General features: G+C 41.0%; 1 protein-coding gene and 1 long non-coding RNA gene across 4 annotated transcripts in view; one reads left to right on the top strand and one right to left on the bottom strand.

Moving 5' to 3' along the window:
- The window catches only part of ST6GALNAC5 (ST6 N-acetylgalactosaminide alpha-2,6-sialyltransferase 5), a 73,841-nt gene extending 53,603 nt beyond the window's left edge, over positions 1-20,238 (top strand). Inside the window, exons 2-4 of one of the 3 annotated variants that reach the window (XM_040610881.1) lie at positions 4,619-5,028; positions 10,416-10,523; positions 17,869-20,234. In XM_040610881.1, coding sequence (XP_040466815.1) covers positions 4,619-5,028; positions 10,416-10,523; positions 17,869-18,100 — 750 coding nt within the window. In that variant the 3' untranslated portion in view covers positions 18,101-20,234. Of the gene's footprint in view, positions 1-4,618; positions 5,029-10,415; positions 10,524-17,868 lie in introns of all 3 variants that reach the window. The other 2 variants (XM_040610879.1, XM_040610880.1) reach the window with 2 other exon arrangements.
- Positions 5,411-10,419, bottom strand: LOC121095706. Its single transcript, XR_005830188.1, has 2 exons — positions 6,535-10,419; positions 5,411-6,213 (listed from the first exon to the last, which is right to left on the bottom strand). It is a non-coding gene; the product is annotated as an uncharacterized LOC121095706 (long non-coding RNA).
- Positions 20,239-20,630: the final 392 nt, after the last annotated feature.

The raw sequence follows: 20,630 nt of genomic DNA, 5'->3' as shown, positions 1-20,630 counted from the left end.
ATGTGAAACTCCTGCCGATGAAATTATCTGCTTTATAACAAAAAGAGAAAGCTAGACTGCCTTGGAATAAGCTCGCTTTCTCCTTAACCAGTAAGACTCATTCTTGTAGTGTTTATCTGTGTTTTCTCATTGATGTAGCCCTATACGAAATTAATTCAATTGAAAATTGGAACAGTTTTGCCTTCCTGTACATCGGTCATCTTATTTCTACCACTGCTTTTACTTCAGCAGCCAGTTTGGGAGCTCTTGAAGAGGAGGTTGTTGGTTCAGTAATACGGTTCAGGTAGTTAATACAGAGTGAAGAAGCCCTATAGCTTTTCACTCCGGATCAGACAGAAGACAAGCACGGTGGTGCTGGCTAACAAAATGCTGTAGAGGCGTTGCAGTGCAAGAGGAAAACATAGCTGTCAAGTACCTTATTGATATTTTGCACTTTGTCTCAAATGCTTAGTTAAAGGTCATTCATCCAAAAAGAACGTGGATATTCTTTAACCTTTCTCGGTCTCTCTTGCTCTCTCCCAATACACTTTGAATTAATCTGTAGTATTTCCAGATCTATCTATGAGGAATGCTGGTGTTCATGAACTGACAGGTGGTCTTTTTCTCAGTAATGAGCTGTTCTTCACTCCAGAAGATGATCATAATCTTTTTGCTTTTGTTGGCTAGATCATCATTGCCAAGATAAAATATTCTATTTTCTATTTATAGAAGGGAAACTTTTATACTACTGATAATGGAGTGATCTGAACCCAGGGGTCTTGAAAATAGGTCATTAAGTACTCAGTTTAGCAAAAAGTGTGTTTTCTAGCATTCCTGATTTTGCTGGAGGGAATTGTCTTGTTTTCTAAATCTTGGCTTTAAAACCTAAAGACTTCTTTAAGCAAAGAAAAAAAATTGATCATTTGATTTCATCACAAAGAACATAATTATATCTAAGAGTAACATATTTTGAATTAGGAATAACATTTTTCCATTGATTTTTTTTTTTTCCTTTAGCAACGAAGTGGCTGAAAATAACATTTTTCTATCATTGGACAACATAGATTTTAAAGTCAATAACAGAGCAGATTGCCTCAAATTGGAAAATACAGGAACAACTGTGGCATTGTTTTTTGTTTCTGTTTGGCTGTTGGCTGGTATTAAACAACCCAGATCCATGTGATCTAGCAACAGCACTTACTGGATGGGCTATAATCTATGTGAGTGAAAGCTGCCAGGAGTCAGTTTGGCCTGTGATACCTACAGCAGTGCAAGGTTGCACTCATCTGTTACAGCCACTAAGGTGCTGTTACGGGGTTTACCAGAACCGAGGAAGGTTCACCTGGTTCCTTGATTCCCTTGGGATAGTCCATCTATCCTGGAAAAGTACCTGCTGATTTTGCCATCTTCTGGGGTTCTAGCACTGTGAGCTTGCTGTCTTGTAACCTCTATTCTCCCTCCCCTGCCCCCCCATGCATTTTTAGGTGCCTGGAAGCTGAGAGGTAATTTAGGCAATTTGTTTGGCTGGCACATATGAAGTGCCCTGAGTACTGGTGTGACTGACTTGCATTGCAGAAGTAGCCACATGCTCTGCCGTGTCATGCAGGGTGCTGCTGTACATGTTGTTCAGATACACGTGAAACTGTGGCTGCTTATTGACAGTGGGTACAATAAACGTCAGCAGCTCTTACGTGCATGATAGGTTGCATTTCCAGGTTATTAACACAGATGCCATAAAATTACCTACCTCTCACCCTATCCCTCTTCTGAGCATTTTGAAGCAAGGTTCATGAAGTAAAGGTTGCATCGCCACCCTAAGATATATCTTAAATGTCATGGGTTTGCTTTTTCCCCCCCAATGTGGCTGTAATAATTACTGTAACAGAGAGCTTGCTTTGGAGTTAATGTTCTCCTGGCTTAATGGCCCCTGGTTGTTCTCAGGCCATCAACTTCTCCCAGCTGGTCATCAAACCCAAAGAACTCCCTTGTGCCTTCATTATTACGGCTTAAGTAGATGACATTTCTGGTGCAACTGCTGCCTCCCAATGAGATGGTATTACAGCCAATACCTTTTTTCCCCCTTGCTTTCAATATTGTCAAAGCATTATAAACAGCTGGTATGAGAATGTTGTGGCTGTTGGCTGTGAATTCCTCTGACAATTTTTAGGTGTGTTGTAGACTCTGAAAGAATCTGAGTGAGGTGACTGAAAATGACTTGCCCAGAGCAGCTACATGCTCTCAGCCCCCATGCATCATTCAAGAAGAGGCTAGGCAATGCCCGAGTGTTTCAGGCTAAAGACTTTTTCCCAGAAGGAACAGTTTTCAAACAAGATCTAGGACAGATGTTTGGGGGTTTATTAATGTTTATAAATCTAGCAAATGTTGACATCCCCTCCCTCCCCTCCCCAAGTTTCCATGGCTCTACTGATCATTGCCCTTGTTTCCTAACAATTGATGAATTCTCTGGCAGACTTTTAAAAGAAACAAGTAAGTTGTAGCTCAGTAGGCCAGAAACCAGCAGAGATTGTTTAGGTGAAAATGTCTTGCTATGTGGATATTCAAACCCATGGGAGTTTAACATTGGTGCTGACTACATTTCCTTTAACCTCATTAGCACTTCATCTTGCTTTCCCAAGCATGATGCTGGAGCAGCTAGCTCACCTTAGAGCTTTTTGCTAGGTAATTCATCAAAGTGGCAGATGAAAGCTTAAAGGAAAATGCATGTAAATACCACATTAGGAACCTTGGCTCACAAAGGCATGAACATTTCTACCCATATCATTAGCTCTGGATTACAATCCATATATGTGAAGAAAAAGGGACTTTGTTGTTTGGGGAGGATGGCAATACAAAGCTTACTGGTTGTATCATAGTACAAATTGTACAGTTAGTTATTTTGTCTTTAATTAAAAAGCACTTCATTGTTCATTAGCTATTCTCACAGGAAAAAAGCTCAGCCTGCAACCACTTGTTACCTTCAAAATTAAAACCAAGTTACTTAAGTAAAATACCCCCTTCAAATACTAGGGGCCAAAGCATTTTCAAATGGGGAACTGAGATTCTCTCAGACCTAGGTTGTATCTTTTTTTTTTTTTTTCAGCTTTAAGTTTTCAGCTATGCCTCACTGCACACTGATTTAGTCATTTGATGCTTATATACATGTGGTTGATACTGAGTGTAATTATATGTCACTATAACTTCTCCTCACTGCTAATAAACCCACCACGTTTACAGTTGGAGACACGCTAGCTATGTTTGTAACGGTGTGAACAATGAGCCATCCTGGAGAGCCACAGCATTTGATCTCGAGGAGCTGAGGCCCTCTCTGTCAAAGATGGGTTTAGGTTGCTAGCGCTCTTCAGAGCCAATGAATACTGTCACCTCCTCGGTATACTACAGGATCAGGCCAGTGCCCCAGCGCAGGAGACAACTGCTCTCAGCATGTTATGTGCCTGATTTGGAGCCTCTGGAATTCAACAAGCCTGTTAACTCACCAGGAAGGTATTGGAATTCCATTCTTTATGGTTAACAATGAGAATAATATTCTGATGGACATCCTTAGGGGAAAGAAGATCAATAGATCAAAATGGCCTTCCAAAGAACTTCAGACGGGTGAGCCACCACAGTTCCGTTTGTCAGCCTTTTTATCGCAAAGAAACAATTAAGATACAAAGTATGTTCTGTAATCTGGTGTTACTGGGCTTAAATGCTGCAAGATACTGTTTCATGGAGGGCCACCAAGGCCCACCTTCAAACAGTCTTTACCTCGAGTTTACTGTAGTCTTGTTATAAAGTAGCACTTTGGGGACACTGTTAACCCTCTTTCGTTCTCATGCTGAGCAGCAGACACATCTACATATCCTCTTACTGATACCTGTATTGGTGGCATACTTCAGGAATACAATTTATCATACATTTTTGTTTTCATAAACGCTTTTTTTACTCTTTTAATTCCATTAGGTCAGCCGCTCCCTGAATAGGCACCTCCTGTTCTGTTTTACTGTGTAACTTTTAAACATGACCCTGACAAGCTAGAAAAAGTTCAGTGCACCAACTCCCTGTCATGTAAAATATGTCCAGACATCACTGACCAGCTCAGACGGTTGAACCACACAGGAGGTATGCGATCACTGCAGTGGTTATAGCACCAGCTTTGAAAGAGTGTAACTCTCTTCCCTTAGCAAAATGTCCTGACCCCAGGGTTGAAAAGCTGTTCACACCTGTGCTTCTGAAGACTTAAGATTATTTCTTGCAAAAAAAATGGAAGAGAAAGAATCAAAAATACTCTAATTATAGCTCATTTATGGCAAGTGGAAGAAGTATAATCCTAAGCAGCTGGGAACACTATAGAAGCTGTTGTGATTACTGTATATGAAGCAGCAGCGGAAAGGATTTAAACACAGTGGACTTTACTCCACAGAGGAACTTTGAGGGCTGTACATCTATACCACGTTTCCCCCATCTACAAAATGTACAGGTAACATGTCCCCACTTACTTGAGAAAACTGCTGGGAGAGATTTATGTAAAGTCCTCTGATATTTTTGCTGTAAAATATGCCACATATATGTAAAATATAATTATCATGTAGTGAATGGGAAGATGTCTACAGCTAATTTTGAAGTATATATGTCTTTGCAGCCTTTAAAAATGCACTGCAAGAGTTGTGCATTGGTAACCAGCTCTGGACACCTTCTGGGAAGTAAACAAGGTGACAGAATCGATGAGACAGAATGCGTAATACGAATGAATGATGCACCTACTCGAGGTTATGGAAAAGATGTCGGAAACAAAACGAGCCTTCGAGTCATTGCACACTCCAGTATTCAGAGGATTTTGCGAAATCGCAACGAACTCTTAAATATGAGTCACGGTGCTGTGTTTATCTTCTGGGGTCCTAGCAGCTACATGAGGAGAGATGGTAAAGGCTTGGTATATAATAACCTGCAGCTGATGAATCAGATACTGCCTCAGTTAAAAGCATATATGATTTCTCGCCACAAGATGCTTCAATTTGATGACCTTTTTAAACGGGAAACTGGGAAAGACAGGTGAGAACTTATGTGGATACATTTGGGGGATGTCATACAGTAGTAAAATACTCTAGTTTATATATACCAATTTCAGGTCTGCTCAGAGGGGCCATCGCACCACCCATTACATCCTCTGCCTCATGACTTGTAATATGGTATGACATGCCAAGTAACACCCCTTGTAACATAAGTAAAAAAACATGCATCAAAATAATTCCTACAGAGTATTGCCTCATCAAGTTAGAATCCTACAATCTGGATGTACTGTTTATATAGCCAAGGAGGCAGAAGCACTTTAAATCTCACTGTGGGGTAATATACCTGGCAGGTTTTTTTACTGATTCTGAAAAATCAGAATGGATAGGTTATGTTTTCTTATAGAGGAAATGCCACCATTCAGTGAATTATAATAGCCGTTTATTGAATTTAAGCATTCTTGGAACATTGCAGCTGTAAAGCTACTTGTAAAACAAATAAACATTAGTTATACATTAGGTGCTTCAGAACAGTTCATCTTGTACTTCCAACTGGGAAAAGGAAAGTTATTATGATAGTTACATCTTTATGAGAGTGGTTATGACTTGTAGGCTGATCTTCAAATCAAATTTTTAGTAAGTGACCTACTGCAGGACTTGCCCATTTTCACATATAATGTCTGAAAATGGGCATTTAAACCAAAGACTTCCTAGCAAGAAGTAAGTTTCTTTTTAACAAACTCCTATTTTATTACTTATTAAATATGCTGCTGTAAGAATGGAACAGGGTCCCCACTTAGGTATAAATGAAGAAGTAGGTTTATTGTACAGTAACTCATGGTGAGATTTTCTGGCTTCACAAACACTATAACATACACACCAAGTCCTGGAACTGGGCTCGATCTTCTTGTGGATATGGAGTACTCAAGAGCATGGACTTTGTTTTCTGGGCTGCACAACAAAAGCAGAACCAGTGTTAGAGGAAACCACTGCATCCTCTTAGCTGACAGTGACTGTTTCTTTGCTTGGCATTTGCTGCTTTTGTCATACCCCGCATGGTTTGCTTGCAGAGCTCTGTTCAGTTATAGCGGATCAAACTACGCATCTAAGTTCTTGACTGACTCTAACACAAGAGCACACAGTAACATGGTCAGTTTCTTACCATTAAAGGTCCTTTTCTTTTCACCCTCAAGTCAGTGCTTGTCAGTCTTTGCCAGAGGCTCTGCCCCTGCCAGGAAGAAAAGGAAGGATAACAAGGGGAGATACCCTGCCACTTTGGATGTGTTACGGTCTTTTCCACGTTTTTTTACCCAGAGCCAAGTGAGAAGGTGATTTGTGCATTTGAATCCTTCAAGAAAAGTGCAACCTTCAAGAAAAGTGCAAAGGATAATCAGTATGCCCAGTATTTATAAAGGCATGAAAGTTAACAGAGCTGTAGCTGCCCTGTAACATGGGCCACCGTCAGCCCTAAGGGTCAGACCCTGCACACAAGGAGTACCCACTGCCACCTCCTTTTAGTGTAAGTCCCCAGTTTTGAGGAACACTTTACCTCCTCTGCTTCGGTCTGGCCAGTTCTGCCATGGGTAGGCAGGGTCCCACTCCTCTCCCGACACTTGATGTGCATCTTCAGGCCAGCTTCTCTTTATGGCTCTGCCTCACCCATCCAGAGCAAGAGGCCCATAGCTGTGCGTGTGATGAAAGCATTCCTTTTTCTGCACTGGCATCAGGCTCGTCTTGGCTCCTGAAATAAGGCATTTGAGACAGTTTAACGACATTATAACAAGTTTACAGTGGACTCTAGTCATGGGTACCCTGAACTCCCTGTGTGAATCAAGGGCAGTTGGATGCCAGCAAAATGCAGCCTCATGAACAGGTCCTGTTGCTTTTAAGAAATTGCAGGCTCTGCTGTGTATGAACCGCTCCTTTAGAGGGCACATACAGCATACTTGAAGGACTAAGAAGATTAAAATGGGAGATGAAAATAAATGAAGAGACAGCACAGAACAGAGGGAAGATGAAAAGAAACATGGGTAGGAAGGAATTTGTAAGGGAAGAAAATTTATATAGCTGTGGGGGCAGGCGCAGAACATTGTGCAGCCCAGAATGTTGCTGTTCCCTGGAAGGTTTCTGCTGAGCTTTTGACATTAGTGCCTGCAAAAAAAACAAAGTAGGGAGAGAGAAGCCTGATTGCAAGGTTGGAATAATCAAACTGTACATTTCTGTCTTGAAAATGATGAGAAAAAAGGTAATTAGATGTAGTGTGCTTTTGGAAAAAAAAAAAAAAAAGCTGATTCTGAAATGAAGAGAAACCTTCAGAAAACATTGCCAGTTAAATAGTATGGTGAATGACAAAGGCTGTAGAGCAATATACTTGGTATTATAAAGTAACTACTTGAAAATAACTTTATAATTGAATAAGGGTACATTAAGAAAATATGATTCAGAACCAATATTATAGTAATTAGATAAAGGAAGCATAAATGAAATAACTGCAGGAAGAGTATTTCCATAGAGATTATAAATGAGATTTTGGTGGAGCAGAAAGGCCTTTAATTGTAATTTAGTGTGCACTACAGAATTATCAGCACAGTGTGTTAGTTCATCATATAAAAGAGTATCTGATGATTTCCCCTAATAAGCACACGACAGTTCTTCATATTTTTTCATTACAACTGATTAGGTATAAAACCAGTATTTTTTGTTGGACTCTCATTCAGATCTTTTATGAAAAGGCAAGACACTGTAACCCTGGTTCTATACTGCTGACCTACAGACATGGTATTTAAAAAGGCCAAAGTTGTACTTGATAAGTTTTTAAATCTTTATTTCATTGTTTAGCTTTTAAGCTAGTTTATTTAAATTCAGTTATTCTCCTATTTATTGAAAACACCAAATTACAGTGTAAGTGTAAGCAAAAAGAAAACTAGTCCAGCAGACAGCCCAGCTGGGTTGCCTGACCTGTGCAAAGCCCAGTCACTTCAGTCACGGTCTAGATATAATTGCTGCTATGGTTTTGGATTGTAAGGACATCTTAGGCATCTAAACCAGTGGCCTTGTGCAAGCTCCAAAGTACTCTTAGTCTGAACATGTTCCTGAATTACCTAGCCATTTATAGGCTCAGAAACTCTCAAAGTGGCATGAAAGCAAATTCTTTAGGCTTTTCCCAACCTTTCTCTTTCCTAATAATTTTGAGCCAAAAATTATTATTTACTGTTTTGTATTGCTGCAGTGCCTGAAGGCCTGCTGGGCTTATGATCCAGCTATGACATTGTGACAAACTGCACACACCCCCACACCCCTAAAGCTTAAGTGCAAACAGAAAATAAATAAGGCCCCATAATTGGAACTAATGAGATGCTTAAATCCTGTTATTCTCCAAATGCTAGCTTAGCCTGCAAATCTGTATGGCAGGAGCAGTAAAAGTGTACATTTCAGGAATTCGTACATTACCAGGTGACTCACAAAGACAGGAAAAATTCCCTAGGCTCCCCAGCATCCTTTAGGCATTTTTGGTTAAAGAATTCCCTCACATTTAGAATCACATTTAGAAGTGCCTTTTAAGCAGCCAGCCCTGATACCACCTTTTTTTTTTTTTTTTTTCTTTGCAATAGTCTAATTCACTGAGGAAACAGGACGCCTTGGTACAAGGCATTCCTCAGTCTCACAGCTCAGAACATCTCCATGTACTGCCCTGTAGGTGACCTACCTGGAACCAACCTGTTTAGCGTTACCTTGGGAAGCTGCATGGTGGGCTCTTGCCTGCTGAATTACATATTAGTGATCGCTGGCACTTGCTTGCAGTGGCTGGTGTAGTTTCAGGTCCATCCCTGCTTCCAGGACTGTTGTGCATTCTGCTGTCACTGGGTAAACTCTAAAAGATGGCCTCGGAACTGGGGTCAGGATCTGGGATTCCCTGGTGGCTGCTCTGGTGAGAACTTAATGTTCTCTGCCGTGCTTTTGGGGGGTTGGGCTCACAAAATTTTGCAGGTGTCAGGCGGATACAAGTGTGCTGGAATGGGGTTAATGCTGGTTCCATATTATGGATGGCACAAGCCATCCGAGAGCCTGCACTGGCTCTCGCAGTGTCTCCGCTTTAGTAAGAGATGAAAGGAAAGCCAGTCACTGTGACAGGCTGTCATCAGGAATCTGAGGCCTTTTTGGGTCGCAGATGACAAGATTGAACTTCTTCCTGTGGGACTTCTCTAGCTGAGTGAGGAGCCATTAGGGAGACCTGCTGTCTCCTTCTTTAACAGTATTTGAAAGGACACCTTTGAGTGAGTGAGTTTTCTCTGGAGCAAACACCTGACTTCATGTGCATTTCTGAGGTGCCTGACTCGGTCCTGTGAGGCTGCCCCTAAACGTGCCCCTATGACACCTCACTGGCATGCATTTCCTTGACTCTCCCATTCCAAGACTGCCAGTTCTCCCCCGGGACAGTGCTGGAACTGAACACAGGACTGGGACTTCTGGTGCATATGCTGGGCAACCAGTAACCATGACAGCACCCAGCCCTTACAGATGAAAAAACAACAACAAGCAAATGCTGGGAAGAGGAGATGTTACTGTTGCCATTTTGCAGAAAAGAACCTGTGTAATACAGCAAAACTTAAGCACTGCTTGTAAATCTCTTACATCTGTGAGCAGTTACATGGAGATATCTCCTATTTCACACAAATCACGCTGGGATCAGTTGTGCCGCTTTTTAAAGATTTCTCCCGGCCCGCAGAGGGGACCAGGAAAGGAGCTGCCCTGGAGAGCTCCCTTGCAGCACCACCCGTCCTATTCAGAGGTGCCACCAGGCAGGGAGGGGACTCGGGGCTGGCAGAGGGGTAGCACCTAGAATGAAGGCTTCCCAGGCTGGCTAAGGGCCAGGCTTAGCTGCAGCTGACTATGCCTCCTGCCAACAGTCACACCGAGTGGCTGTGAGCTTCTAGAAACCAAATCATGGACAGGGTGGGAGGAAAGATGGTCAGACCAGGCACTGGAAGCCAGATGTTGCTCCAGCAGACAGGCTCCTCTGGATGCTGCAGGAGACAGCATTTTAAGCAGCCCTCCTCATCACCCCGATGCGTCTTCCTGAGCACTTAGCGTGTAAGCTCCATTAAGTGATTATAGATGTGTATAGATTACTAGCAGGAGAATATAAATATAAGACATGAAGTTCAGTCACTTAAAGTAAACTTACCAAAAGGTCAGCTAAACGTTAACATTGTTGTTCCCAAAATTAATTACAATGAGGGCAGTTCCTGCATAGATTAGTCCACTGACAGAAGACACTAGCAAAATTATTAAAAGATGAACAAGCAAAGTAGTCTTGGTTGCCCAATTTTCATAACCTTTCACAAGAATGAAAAAAATGCCCAGAAATTGCTTCAAGTATCTCAAGAATTATTTGTCAGCCTGGAAACTTAATTATGTTTTTGCTTTCAGGAAGATATCCAACACTTGGCTTAGCACGGGCTGGTTCACAATGACTATCGCATTAGAGCTCTGTGACAGGATAAATGTTTATGGCATGGTGCCACCGGATTTCTGCAGGTAGGATTTATTTTGGAACCATTATTAGCCAACAAGGTTGAACGTTACAGATAAATATCTGAATCTTTTAAATTTTTTTCTCTGCAACATGTCTTCAGTCCTCTTAAAGCAATTAATTAACATGTCCCAGGATCTGATTCCAAAAACAACAAACAGCATTTAATTACATTCTATAAAATATTTAAAAATTTTGTTTGTAGTGTGGGATAATTAATCCATCTTGTTGGTTTCTTTTAGTCTCCGAATATTTATCAGCTAAAAGTAATGCAATAATTGGCATGAAATTAATCTGAAAAAAGGAGTGCTGGAAAACATTACTTTTAATTTGTTTTTAAAGTTTCCCCCCAGTTAATAGAGGGATGGAATTCACACAGTGACTAGTTTCTAAAATGAGCTTTCTACACAACTCAAATTCAGATTGTTGTATCTCTGTCATATGAATCCCAATCTTCCACTAACTTACTTCCTAAATAATCCTCATCAAAAAAACCCACCCAGAACCTGAACCCACAGAATAGATGATCAGACCTATAATTGTCCATGTTGGGCATGGGTGTGGGCTCTAAGGTGTAGAAGCAGCACACAGATTCTGTCAGTGGAAGCTGTGTGACCCCTTCACGCTGTGTACCAGCGTGAAGCAACAACTCGTGTACCTCTTACAGCTGTGCTGTGCCTCCAGCCGTACTTGGGACTCAGAGCCAAGGTGCTGGTTAAGGCTTCCCCTCATGGATCAGTGATACAGGGAAACAGTTTTCAGGACTTCTAGTACTGGACTAAACTCATGTTAGCCACACGATGCGAAGTTCTGATCCTGTAGAAATTCATGCATATTTGTCTTACATCAGCAATCTTTATGCTGACTTAAGTATCACCTGTCTATCCATTACTAGGCCTAGCACTCTGGCCTTTCAGAAAAATGTGGTTATGTGCCCACACCTAGTCCTGATCACACTGGCACTGTTAGGTGACCCAGCAACGCACGGAGCTGGTACTGGCAGTCTGGAACAATGGCATCTGTGTAACATTTCATCACCTTTTCACGAATCCTGTTCACTAAGAAGTATTTGCTTGAATTTTCTGTTTCAAATATAGTGATTTTATTTAAGTCTGGTTCACTGACTAATTCAAGATGCATTTCAGGGGCAAGGGAAGCAAGGCTGAAGTGCCAGGTTAGCTCATCTATCAAAGAACAGGACTGCTTTGATTTTCTCCTGAATACTGACAAGGATCATTCAGGAATCTGCATTTGTCCTGGGCACGTAGAATTCCCTGAACAAATTACAGTATAAAATGTCAACACTAAATTCCAATTTGTGAGAATTTCTACAAATTATAACAAAACACTGATGATAAATGCCGTGATGTACTGCCAGATTTCATCATGAATTCTCCCAGGAAAATAACAAACCAAATCAAATATTCCAGACAACATAAATACCTTCCACAGCACACCATTTCAGTTCCCCTGTCGTTTCAGTTGGCCAAGACACACTTCTTCAGGTTCTGTACATTGCTGTCTGTCTTACTCCAGAAGTGGTGGCATTCCAGTGGTACACGGAAGTAATTCTTAAATAAACTGCTGATCTAAAAATGCAGAAGACAGCAATCCACTGAAAAGCTATGCTCAATCCTGACTTTTCAGGCAAAGTCTGATTAGTTTAGATACATATACTTAATTTAAAAGAAAACCAAACTGTTTTAAGAGAGGCTGAAGTTGTCCCTGAGACCATATGAAATTAAATTATAACAAAAGAAAGGCTGTAATCAATCCTGCCATTGATAGATGTTATAATGCTTGCAGCTTGCATTAAAAAAAAAAAAATCTTAACATAAAGGTAAACTCACCTGGTCATAAAAATGGAAAAGGTCATTTCTTAATCTAAAGAATATAAAGTGTCTTTACTTCAGGTTTATTCCCCAGATGATGAAGGGGAAAACTCTAGTTGCCATGCCTGGAAGAAGCTATCAATGAAAATCTATGAAAGATGCCTTTTGTCTTAAATGCAGTTAACTTCCTTAGTTTGCTCTTCAGCCACTTCTTAATAAGTTACACAGTGTCTCCTTTCAAAGAAATAAGGCCATAAAACAGAACAGCAGAAAGAAAAATATTCTGTGATTTTAAGCTGTATTTCCTGGGTTTCAGTCAGACAAAATACAAATCTACCATTAAAAAAAAACAACAAAAAAACACTAAAAAAACCCACCACCAAAACCACCCACCCTACCTCTTGAGTGTGCAAGAATGGTATAGGTACTATATATATATATATAGTATAGGTATAGTTGCTATGCAACTAAAGAATCATCAAGATTAAAAAAAATAATACTCTTACTTCTATTCAGATTTATCACCAAATTTACATCTTCAGCAGATATCCATTATTTTTTAAGTATTAATTTGTGGAGTAAGTAATGAGTGTGGGTGATCACTGTCATGGAACTAAATTAGTATCACATCTGCAAATGTGAAGGACATCTCAAAGGTACTGTGAATATCATACTGTTGATTCTGCTACAAATTATTACCTTAAGATCATTAACCAAATTGCTTCCCACCCGTGCAGGAAAAATAGTCTAATGAAGGAGCCCAGAGTACAGACTAAAAGATTTGTCTCTATTATTTGCAACAACGAGTTTTAGATTCATTTTTATTTACTTTCACTGGACATTGATTTTTAGAGCCGAACTGGAATTGGTGACCTGATTATTATTAATTTCTAGTACTCTACATCAACGCTGTGTCTAGTATTGAATCCTATTATTTTGCTAGAGATCTACGCTGTAAGGGTTAACGCCTTTGATATTGCTCTTACACTGTTAAACACATCTGACTTGCACATTTTAGAATAAGATAAAAGCTTGTGCTTCCATGCACGCTGCAAAGATTTTGGAGAGTGTGCGCGCCTCCCTCTCTTTTGTCACAGGAAAGACAAGCCGTCTTGCCCCGGGATCCAATCCTAGCCTGTGCTGAGCAAACTAGCACCCCAGATGGGAAGCGTTTCCCTCTCTGCGCTCCCTTTGGCAGCCCGCTGTACGCACAACACTCACTCCTAAACTGGGACATGGAGGATTTTCCTCTTGCCTCCCTACACCAGCAGCCAGATGGCGGGGCACAGATAGCACCACACGTCCTGAAGGCACTGCAGTGCTGCTGCTTTCCTTTGTGGCTGCTCAGCAGCGTTGGTGGGAAGGACACAGACAAGCCTTAGTGCAGTTTGTAGTAACTCAAATCCCCATCCACGGGCTTATCGGCAGCAGTGTGAGTTTGGTTCCTTGCAGATGCCTCTGGGTACACATGCACAAAAGGAAAATTGAAGGTGCTAGTGAGAAAAGCCCTCTTTTAACCCCTCTCCTCTTTATGGGCCTTCTGGAACTCACAGAAACTTAAAGCTTAATTCCGAGCCTTATTTTAACTAATATGAATAAGTTTTGCTCCAATTACAGAGACAGATCATTTTCCTATAAGAATCCTCATTTGACTGCCAGGCCATTTCCCATCTGCGATAATTTGCCTGAAAATTGGCATTTGAAATCCTTTAATTTATTCCTTTGGGTACAGCTTTTAAATCTAGTGTTTTCTTACCTCCCTCTCTCCACTCTCAATTGCTTTAAATCAAATGCAAAGGAGCAGTTGTTGCTAGTTACATTTCCTGGGGCTTATGAGGGGCTTGACGGAAGAAGGGGTGGCTGACAGGATTGTAAACGCGGAGACAGTCATGTGCTGTGGCCCATATGCCAGAATCTCACCTCATTACCTTAATAACTCAGTAACAAAATGCATAAATGGTTTGGAAAACAGGGCTAGTATGGAGGTCAAGGAAATGGAATCCTGGGAATAGAAGGCAAAAAATGATCCAGAAGTCTTCATAGTCCTGGTACAGCACCTTGCCCATCACTCAATGTATTAATGACACTTCATTCACCCTTCAAAATATAAATTATTTTACAAAGCGTGTGAGTACACGTAGTTTTAGTGGGCTGATTTATGATGGCTCTTCATTTGTAGAGGGAGAGGTTGACCAGAACGTGATATGGGGTGGCCTTGTTTTTCTGCCTTGTTTCTTTTGAGGCAAACACTGCTGTATTTTCAGCTTTTGCTGTGGGTGGATACCATCTGTGGGAAAATGTGCACTGAAGAGGCAAACAGTAGATGACTGACGTTGGGTAGAAGTGCTCACCCGGTTGCTGTGCTGGCAGGCTGTTAGGCAGGAAGTATAGTGTATTTTCCAGAGGAACTTCCCTAGGTTCCCCCCAGCTGTGATATTAACGTGCATGCAGAGTCTGACAAAATACTGATTAATGTCCAGTATCAGTCAGTGATAAAACAGCATCTGGTTTAATGTTAATAAATGAGGTGGCAAGCAATTTCCGTATAGAAATTACTCATGAATTTCATTTGCTGGTGACACAAGCTAATTGCAGAGTTAGAAGATAACACAGTACCGTTAATTTGGGTTACGGTGTAGTTACTCAAGCCAGAGTTCAAGTCAAACCTTACTAGCATGCAATCTAGGGGAATCCAGAACTCCCACAAAAGGAGGAAGACTTCAGACAAAAAGTCCTAGGTATCTAACTGCCTTGCAGAGTTCCTAAATCCAAAATGGAACATTTGGAATGTAGCCTGAAAGCCTCAGTCAGCTGCAGAGTAGCCTTGGAGAGGTCTAAAGCCACCAGCTGTTCTGCATTGAATTCACCACCACCTCAGCCAGTAGACCTACACAGAAGCCTTGACAGCACCCATCAGGCGATGCCTGAACCCAACAGGGTGCTCAGACCGTGCTCCTCTGCCTCTATCATCTGCCAGGCCCCGTGCGCCAGGTGTTTCTGGAGCATTTCTGAGAGGATGCTGCACAAAACCAGTGATCTGTTACAGCCTGGAGCTAAGGGCATCCACATAGGATACTCTGGTGTTAGCTTCAGAGCTTTTGATGTAACGTGGAATCTCTGTCTTCAAAAGGGAAGTGCATTTCTAGACTACCCACTAGTAGAATATCGATAACCTACCTAAGAGATAAAGCACTTTCTGGGAGGAACCGGCTTCAAAATGTTGCTTCGAAGAGGCAACAGAAGATGTAACCCTAGGTAAATACCAAGTTACCAGAGTGAAGAAGGAGGACCACTGTAGAATCATAGAATCGTTTAGGTTGGAACCTCTCTCCATCTGATCCACCTACCCCCTTGCACCTGTATACTTTGGGTTTTGTGTGGAGGAAAACCACCAACCAACCAACCAGCATCCCTATAGAACCTCCATGAGAAATCCGATTCCGCTTACCACCATCACCCACTGCTAATTTCAGGGCACAGCAGAGGAATAGGGAACAGGCATACAGTGACCAACCTGCTTTTTGCTCTCCCAGTTCATGTTCTGCAAACCCAACGCAGGCCTTCAGAAAGGGCTGGGGTGGGGCAGCGGAGGGAGGATCCCAACCAAATCCACCAGGAGGTACCGGGCTGTGGTACTGGGCAGTTAACGTCTTTCCTGTGACTGCATTTGTTCAAAGTCTGTTGGGATTAAAGCAGTAAATTTATACTGAGTAACAGAGGTTTACCTCGAGAACGCAAGAGTAACATCTGGCTTCAGTGCAGAAAGGAAAAGCAGTTTTAAATGAGAGGCAACGGCCTATTTGTTCAGTAGTTCTTAAGAAAGAATAAATCACATTGAAATGTATCCTATTAGATTTACAGTAACCATGCAACTGCTTCATTGAAGAGATTATAATAAAAGGTCCAATGTATAAAAAAATTATGTGAAAAATTAGCTGAAAATTGAGATCTAATAGTTGCAACTTTAAAAAAACCAAGTTTCTATATGAAGGGTATTTCTTACATTACAAATATGTTTTCTGTAGGTAAGATATTGAAGGATTTCTTTTCACTCTTAGGTATTCCAGTGAGAATATATACAGCAAATTTAGAATCCATCATATTCTAGAAATGTAATTTTATTGTTGTTCTGGCCTTGTAAGATTGATCACCGTGTTGTGTTACCAGGAAGCTAGACTGACTGAATTAAAACGTTAATCTAAGGTACAAATGGAAAGCAGCAGCAATATCATACATTACCACTGCATATACAATATGGAAAACGGTAAAATAAGAAAAATTAAGAGAACTGCGTAGGTGACAGAATTACACAGTAAAAATAATGACCAGATCAGAATACTGACAGATTGTGGACGCATTCAATTGAAAGTGAGCTTAAATATTAGCTCTTCAAAATGAAAATAATCAAGGCTATATTAGAGCTGACAGCCCTGAATCTGCATAAGATTTCTTGCTGCATACTACGGTCCTGTTCAGCTCAGGCTTTAACACAGAGCAGTTCCAAGGCTTCACTAAATGGTAATATTTGGATTCACTTTTCTGCCATTACAAAATAATTTGTTGGTAGCAACTGGGGAGCTTGGTACAGTTGGGTTATTCTGTCTGGGATGGCTCACTCTCTGGGATAAATTCAAAGAGAAGGTTGTCAGCCCAAAATGCCTGTGCCCAATGTGAAAATGTAATGGGTAAAGTTTAATGTAGAGAACAAAACAAAAGGAAAATTAGTCACTCTGGCTTATTACAATACAAACGTGCCTTTTACAGAAAGTAACATCAAAACGTTAAGGTTGAAACTGCTAAAATGAACTTTATCCTGAATATCTAATTGGTCTTTGGCATATCCTGTGTGTCACCTCATGAGTACTCGTCTCCTGCTGGTTAATGCTGACAGGCTCACAAGGTCAGAAGGATACTGTGAGTGACCGGTTTTAATTTTTAGCTTAGATACATGAAAGTTGCCACTGTGAAATCAAAAAGAACTTATTTGTGCATCAGATGTTTGATTATAAACCCTGCAACAGCAGACCATCACTGACCTGCCATGCAAATACTCTCATTGAAGTTGTACAATCAGAACCTTGTGCACCATGCTGGGAATATTCAACTGAGCTGATGTGACACAGATAACCAGCCACCTTCCCTCTATCTTCCCCCGTTCAGTAAATACCTCTGCGAGGCTTTTTACAAATCACAATCTAGATATAAATCTCTTTTAAGCAGTCTGCTTCGAATTTCAGAGTAGTAACACAGCCCTGCAGCACTCTCCCTTGTTTTTGAGCTGCTGCTGTCCTTTATTTAACTGGGAGGAGGGGATTAAAGGAAAGCAATAGAAAAAGCAAAGAAAACACCTTTGCCCCATTCTGTTGTATTAAATATGCAAGAAAAATACAGCTACCTAGAAATTCGGTTTAACTGGCATGAAAAGCACATTTGAGGCCATCCGTTTATTAAAGATAGCATCTCTTCAATCAGTAAAAAAGAACATCTTGGGCTTCCATCTATTTTCTCTCTTTCACAGGGATCCTAATCATCTTTCAGTACCTTATCATTATTACGAACCTTTGGGACCTGATGAATGCACAATGTACATTTCACACGAGCGGGGACGAAAGGGCAGTCATCATCGTTTCATCACAGAGAAACGGGTGTTTGAGAACTGGGCACGGACATTCAACATTCACTTTTTCCAACCAGACTGGAAACCAGAACCACTCACTGTAAATCACCCTGAGGTTAAACCGGTGGTCTGAGGGATGAACGCACATGACTGCAATCACAGTCACCCACCGTATCAGCCTTCGGGGTGTCGGATCTTCTGGGACAGCAAAGCAGCCCAGAGGAAAGGGTTAACAGCACTTGCAGCTGGTAACTGCAACAGTCAGGAAGTTACGATGGAGGAGCAATGCGTATCACCAGTACTTCCTGCCGAACTGTGCATTAATCCAGTATATAGCCGCCTTTGGCCATCTGACTTCCTCTATGTGTATGTGATTCGTGAAAAACAACTTGAGTATCATTAGCGGATGGTTAACTCATCATGGATTTTTAAAGTATAATGCCACTGAATTTTCATAGTGAAAACTTAACAGTATTTATTTAATGGAGGTCTTTATGCAACCTAGGCCAGCATTTTTCTAATTCACAGTTACGTGGTTGTTTATCTTTCATAATCTTTCAAATTCAAAATTAATATCGCTGATGGTTTGAAAGGCCTAGCTTTTTATTTATAAAATTTGTTTGAAAAATAGAATTCTATATAGCATGTAATTAATATTTGATCTGGAAATGTTGCATTTCTTTTAAAAATTTTGGGCTCCGTTCCAGCCTAAAGCCTTTAACAGCAAGAATGGTCCCATGTGCAGATCTAGCTAACTTTACATTCTGACATCTGACGTTAATATGAAAACGGTAGTGAAAATTCTGTTTGATATTAATGTGCATTTGCTGCTGTGCTATCAAGCTGCTGGTTTTTAATTAGGGGTGGGAGGAGGGAAGGCAAAGTCTACCTAAAAAAATCACTGGCTATACCAGCATGCTTTTCAGTGGAGAGGCTAAGGCTGGAGGGGTTTTCTTCTGTTTTGCCTCTTGTAGTCTTGCAGGAGGCTGAGGGAGCGACCCTGCTGAGGCAACAGACTACAAGCCAGGCAACAACTGCTTGAAACACGACCAAATTTCTGAAATGAAGTTAAAACTACCAGGTACTACCATACCAGCCATACTAGCCAAAAAGATTACAACACTGCACCTGCAAAAATCTCTGCCTTCCACTGTCCCAAGATCATCACTGATCTCAGAGATCCTGGGTTGCACCAGCTGGGACCTGGCAAGAGTTCCCCGAGTACAAAATTGTCCCCTTGAAAAGAGCAAAGTTTGGTAGTTTTCTCGTGAAGTACATGTGCATGGTGAGTCCCTGCAAGCCAAGGGACGGACAATGCTAGTGCTGTATATGGAACCTCACAGTGTGAATGACTAGGTTACGTTTGGCTTGTGAATAAAGGAGATTTCCGTTTCAGCAGTATTTTTTCTTTTGCCTCACAAATATTGAATATCTTAATTTCTTTGAAGTATCGATAGCAGTAACTATTGCATGAAACATTATACCTTGGGACGAAAGGTGTCTCTCATTAGACAAATACTAAAGCTAGAACAAAGATACTACCTTAAAGATGTCTAAATCCAAGAAGCTGAACCTCAAACACAATATGTAGAACTGGGACCAACGTCACTATAATTGAAACCAACTCACAACCTATGGCCTTCCTCTTTCCAAAGTGGACAGCAATAGCTGCAGCTGCCCTACAGATACCCCGATTCTCTGGGGACAAAGGGAACTGCCCTATCGGGGGCAAAACAGTGTTACCCCTGTAACACTGCCTGGACCTGAAGAGCAGGCTTCCAAGAGCCACTCTACTTGCTGCAGCCCTCCCCACTATCAAAGAGCAAGAAACTATAACCTATTTTTGCCTTAAAAGCTTTCTTTTGGTGTTCTTCCTGGCACACACCGCTCAGAACACAAACTGAAGGCAAAACTCCACTAGTGCCAGTTTCTTATAACCTGTCTCTTGTCAACTGGTGTTCCACTCCCCCCTTTCACTGATTGTGCTTTTTTTCTTCCACTTGATTTCACAACATTCTACAAAAAACAGAATGGATTTTGAGCTAATGGGAATTTGAACATCCTTTTCAGCATGTGTACTGGGGCGTGTATCCAGCAGATATTGCTCAAATTGATGAACTCTGTCAAATTGATTTACAGATCTTTTCTAATGTGACTGCAAGAGATGGTACAGATCACAGTAGGTCCTCTGATGCCACCATGCTTTTGTTATTTGATTAGTGATATAATAATAAAAAGATCTTGTCATTCTAAAATACAGCTCTTAAGTTTTTCCATTAATCAAGGGCTGCAGGATGTGAATGCTAAATATTTAGTTATGTTATTATTAAACACAACTAAAATATAAATTTAGTTATATATAACTAAATATAAAAAATAAATTTCGTTATTGTTAAAACCAGATCATTTAAAAATAGCTTACACTGATCTATTTTAGTATTCAGCAGAAACACGGGAATCACCAGACTCTGTTGTGCTCCCCGTGCTCGTTTCCAGTCCGCAAGACTGGTCGATACCAAGTAGATCAGATGAAGCATTAAGAATGTGAAGAACCACCACGGGGTAAGCTGACACCGAATCTCCTAGCTTCCAACAGAGTTGCTAAGGACTGAAAATATTTCTTCTTCAGTTTCTGTTAGTAACAACTATTGTGGTTGTGTGAC

Source organism: Falco naumanni, chromosome 11, assembly GCF_017639655.2.
Source record: "Falco naumanni isolate bFalNau1 chromosome 11, bFalNau1.pat, whole genome shotgun sequence".
Classification (NCBI taxonomy): domain Eukaryota; kingdom Metazoa; phylum Chordata; class Aves; order Falconiformes; family Falconidae; genus Falco; species Falco naumanni.
The sequence above is the reverse complement of the archived record's forward strand: the minus strand, read 5'-3'. Positions and strand labels throughout refer to the sequence as shown.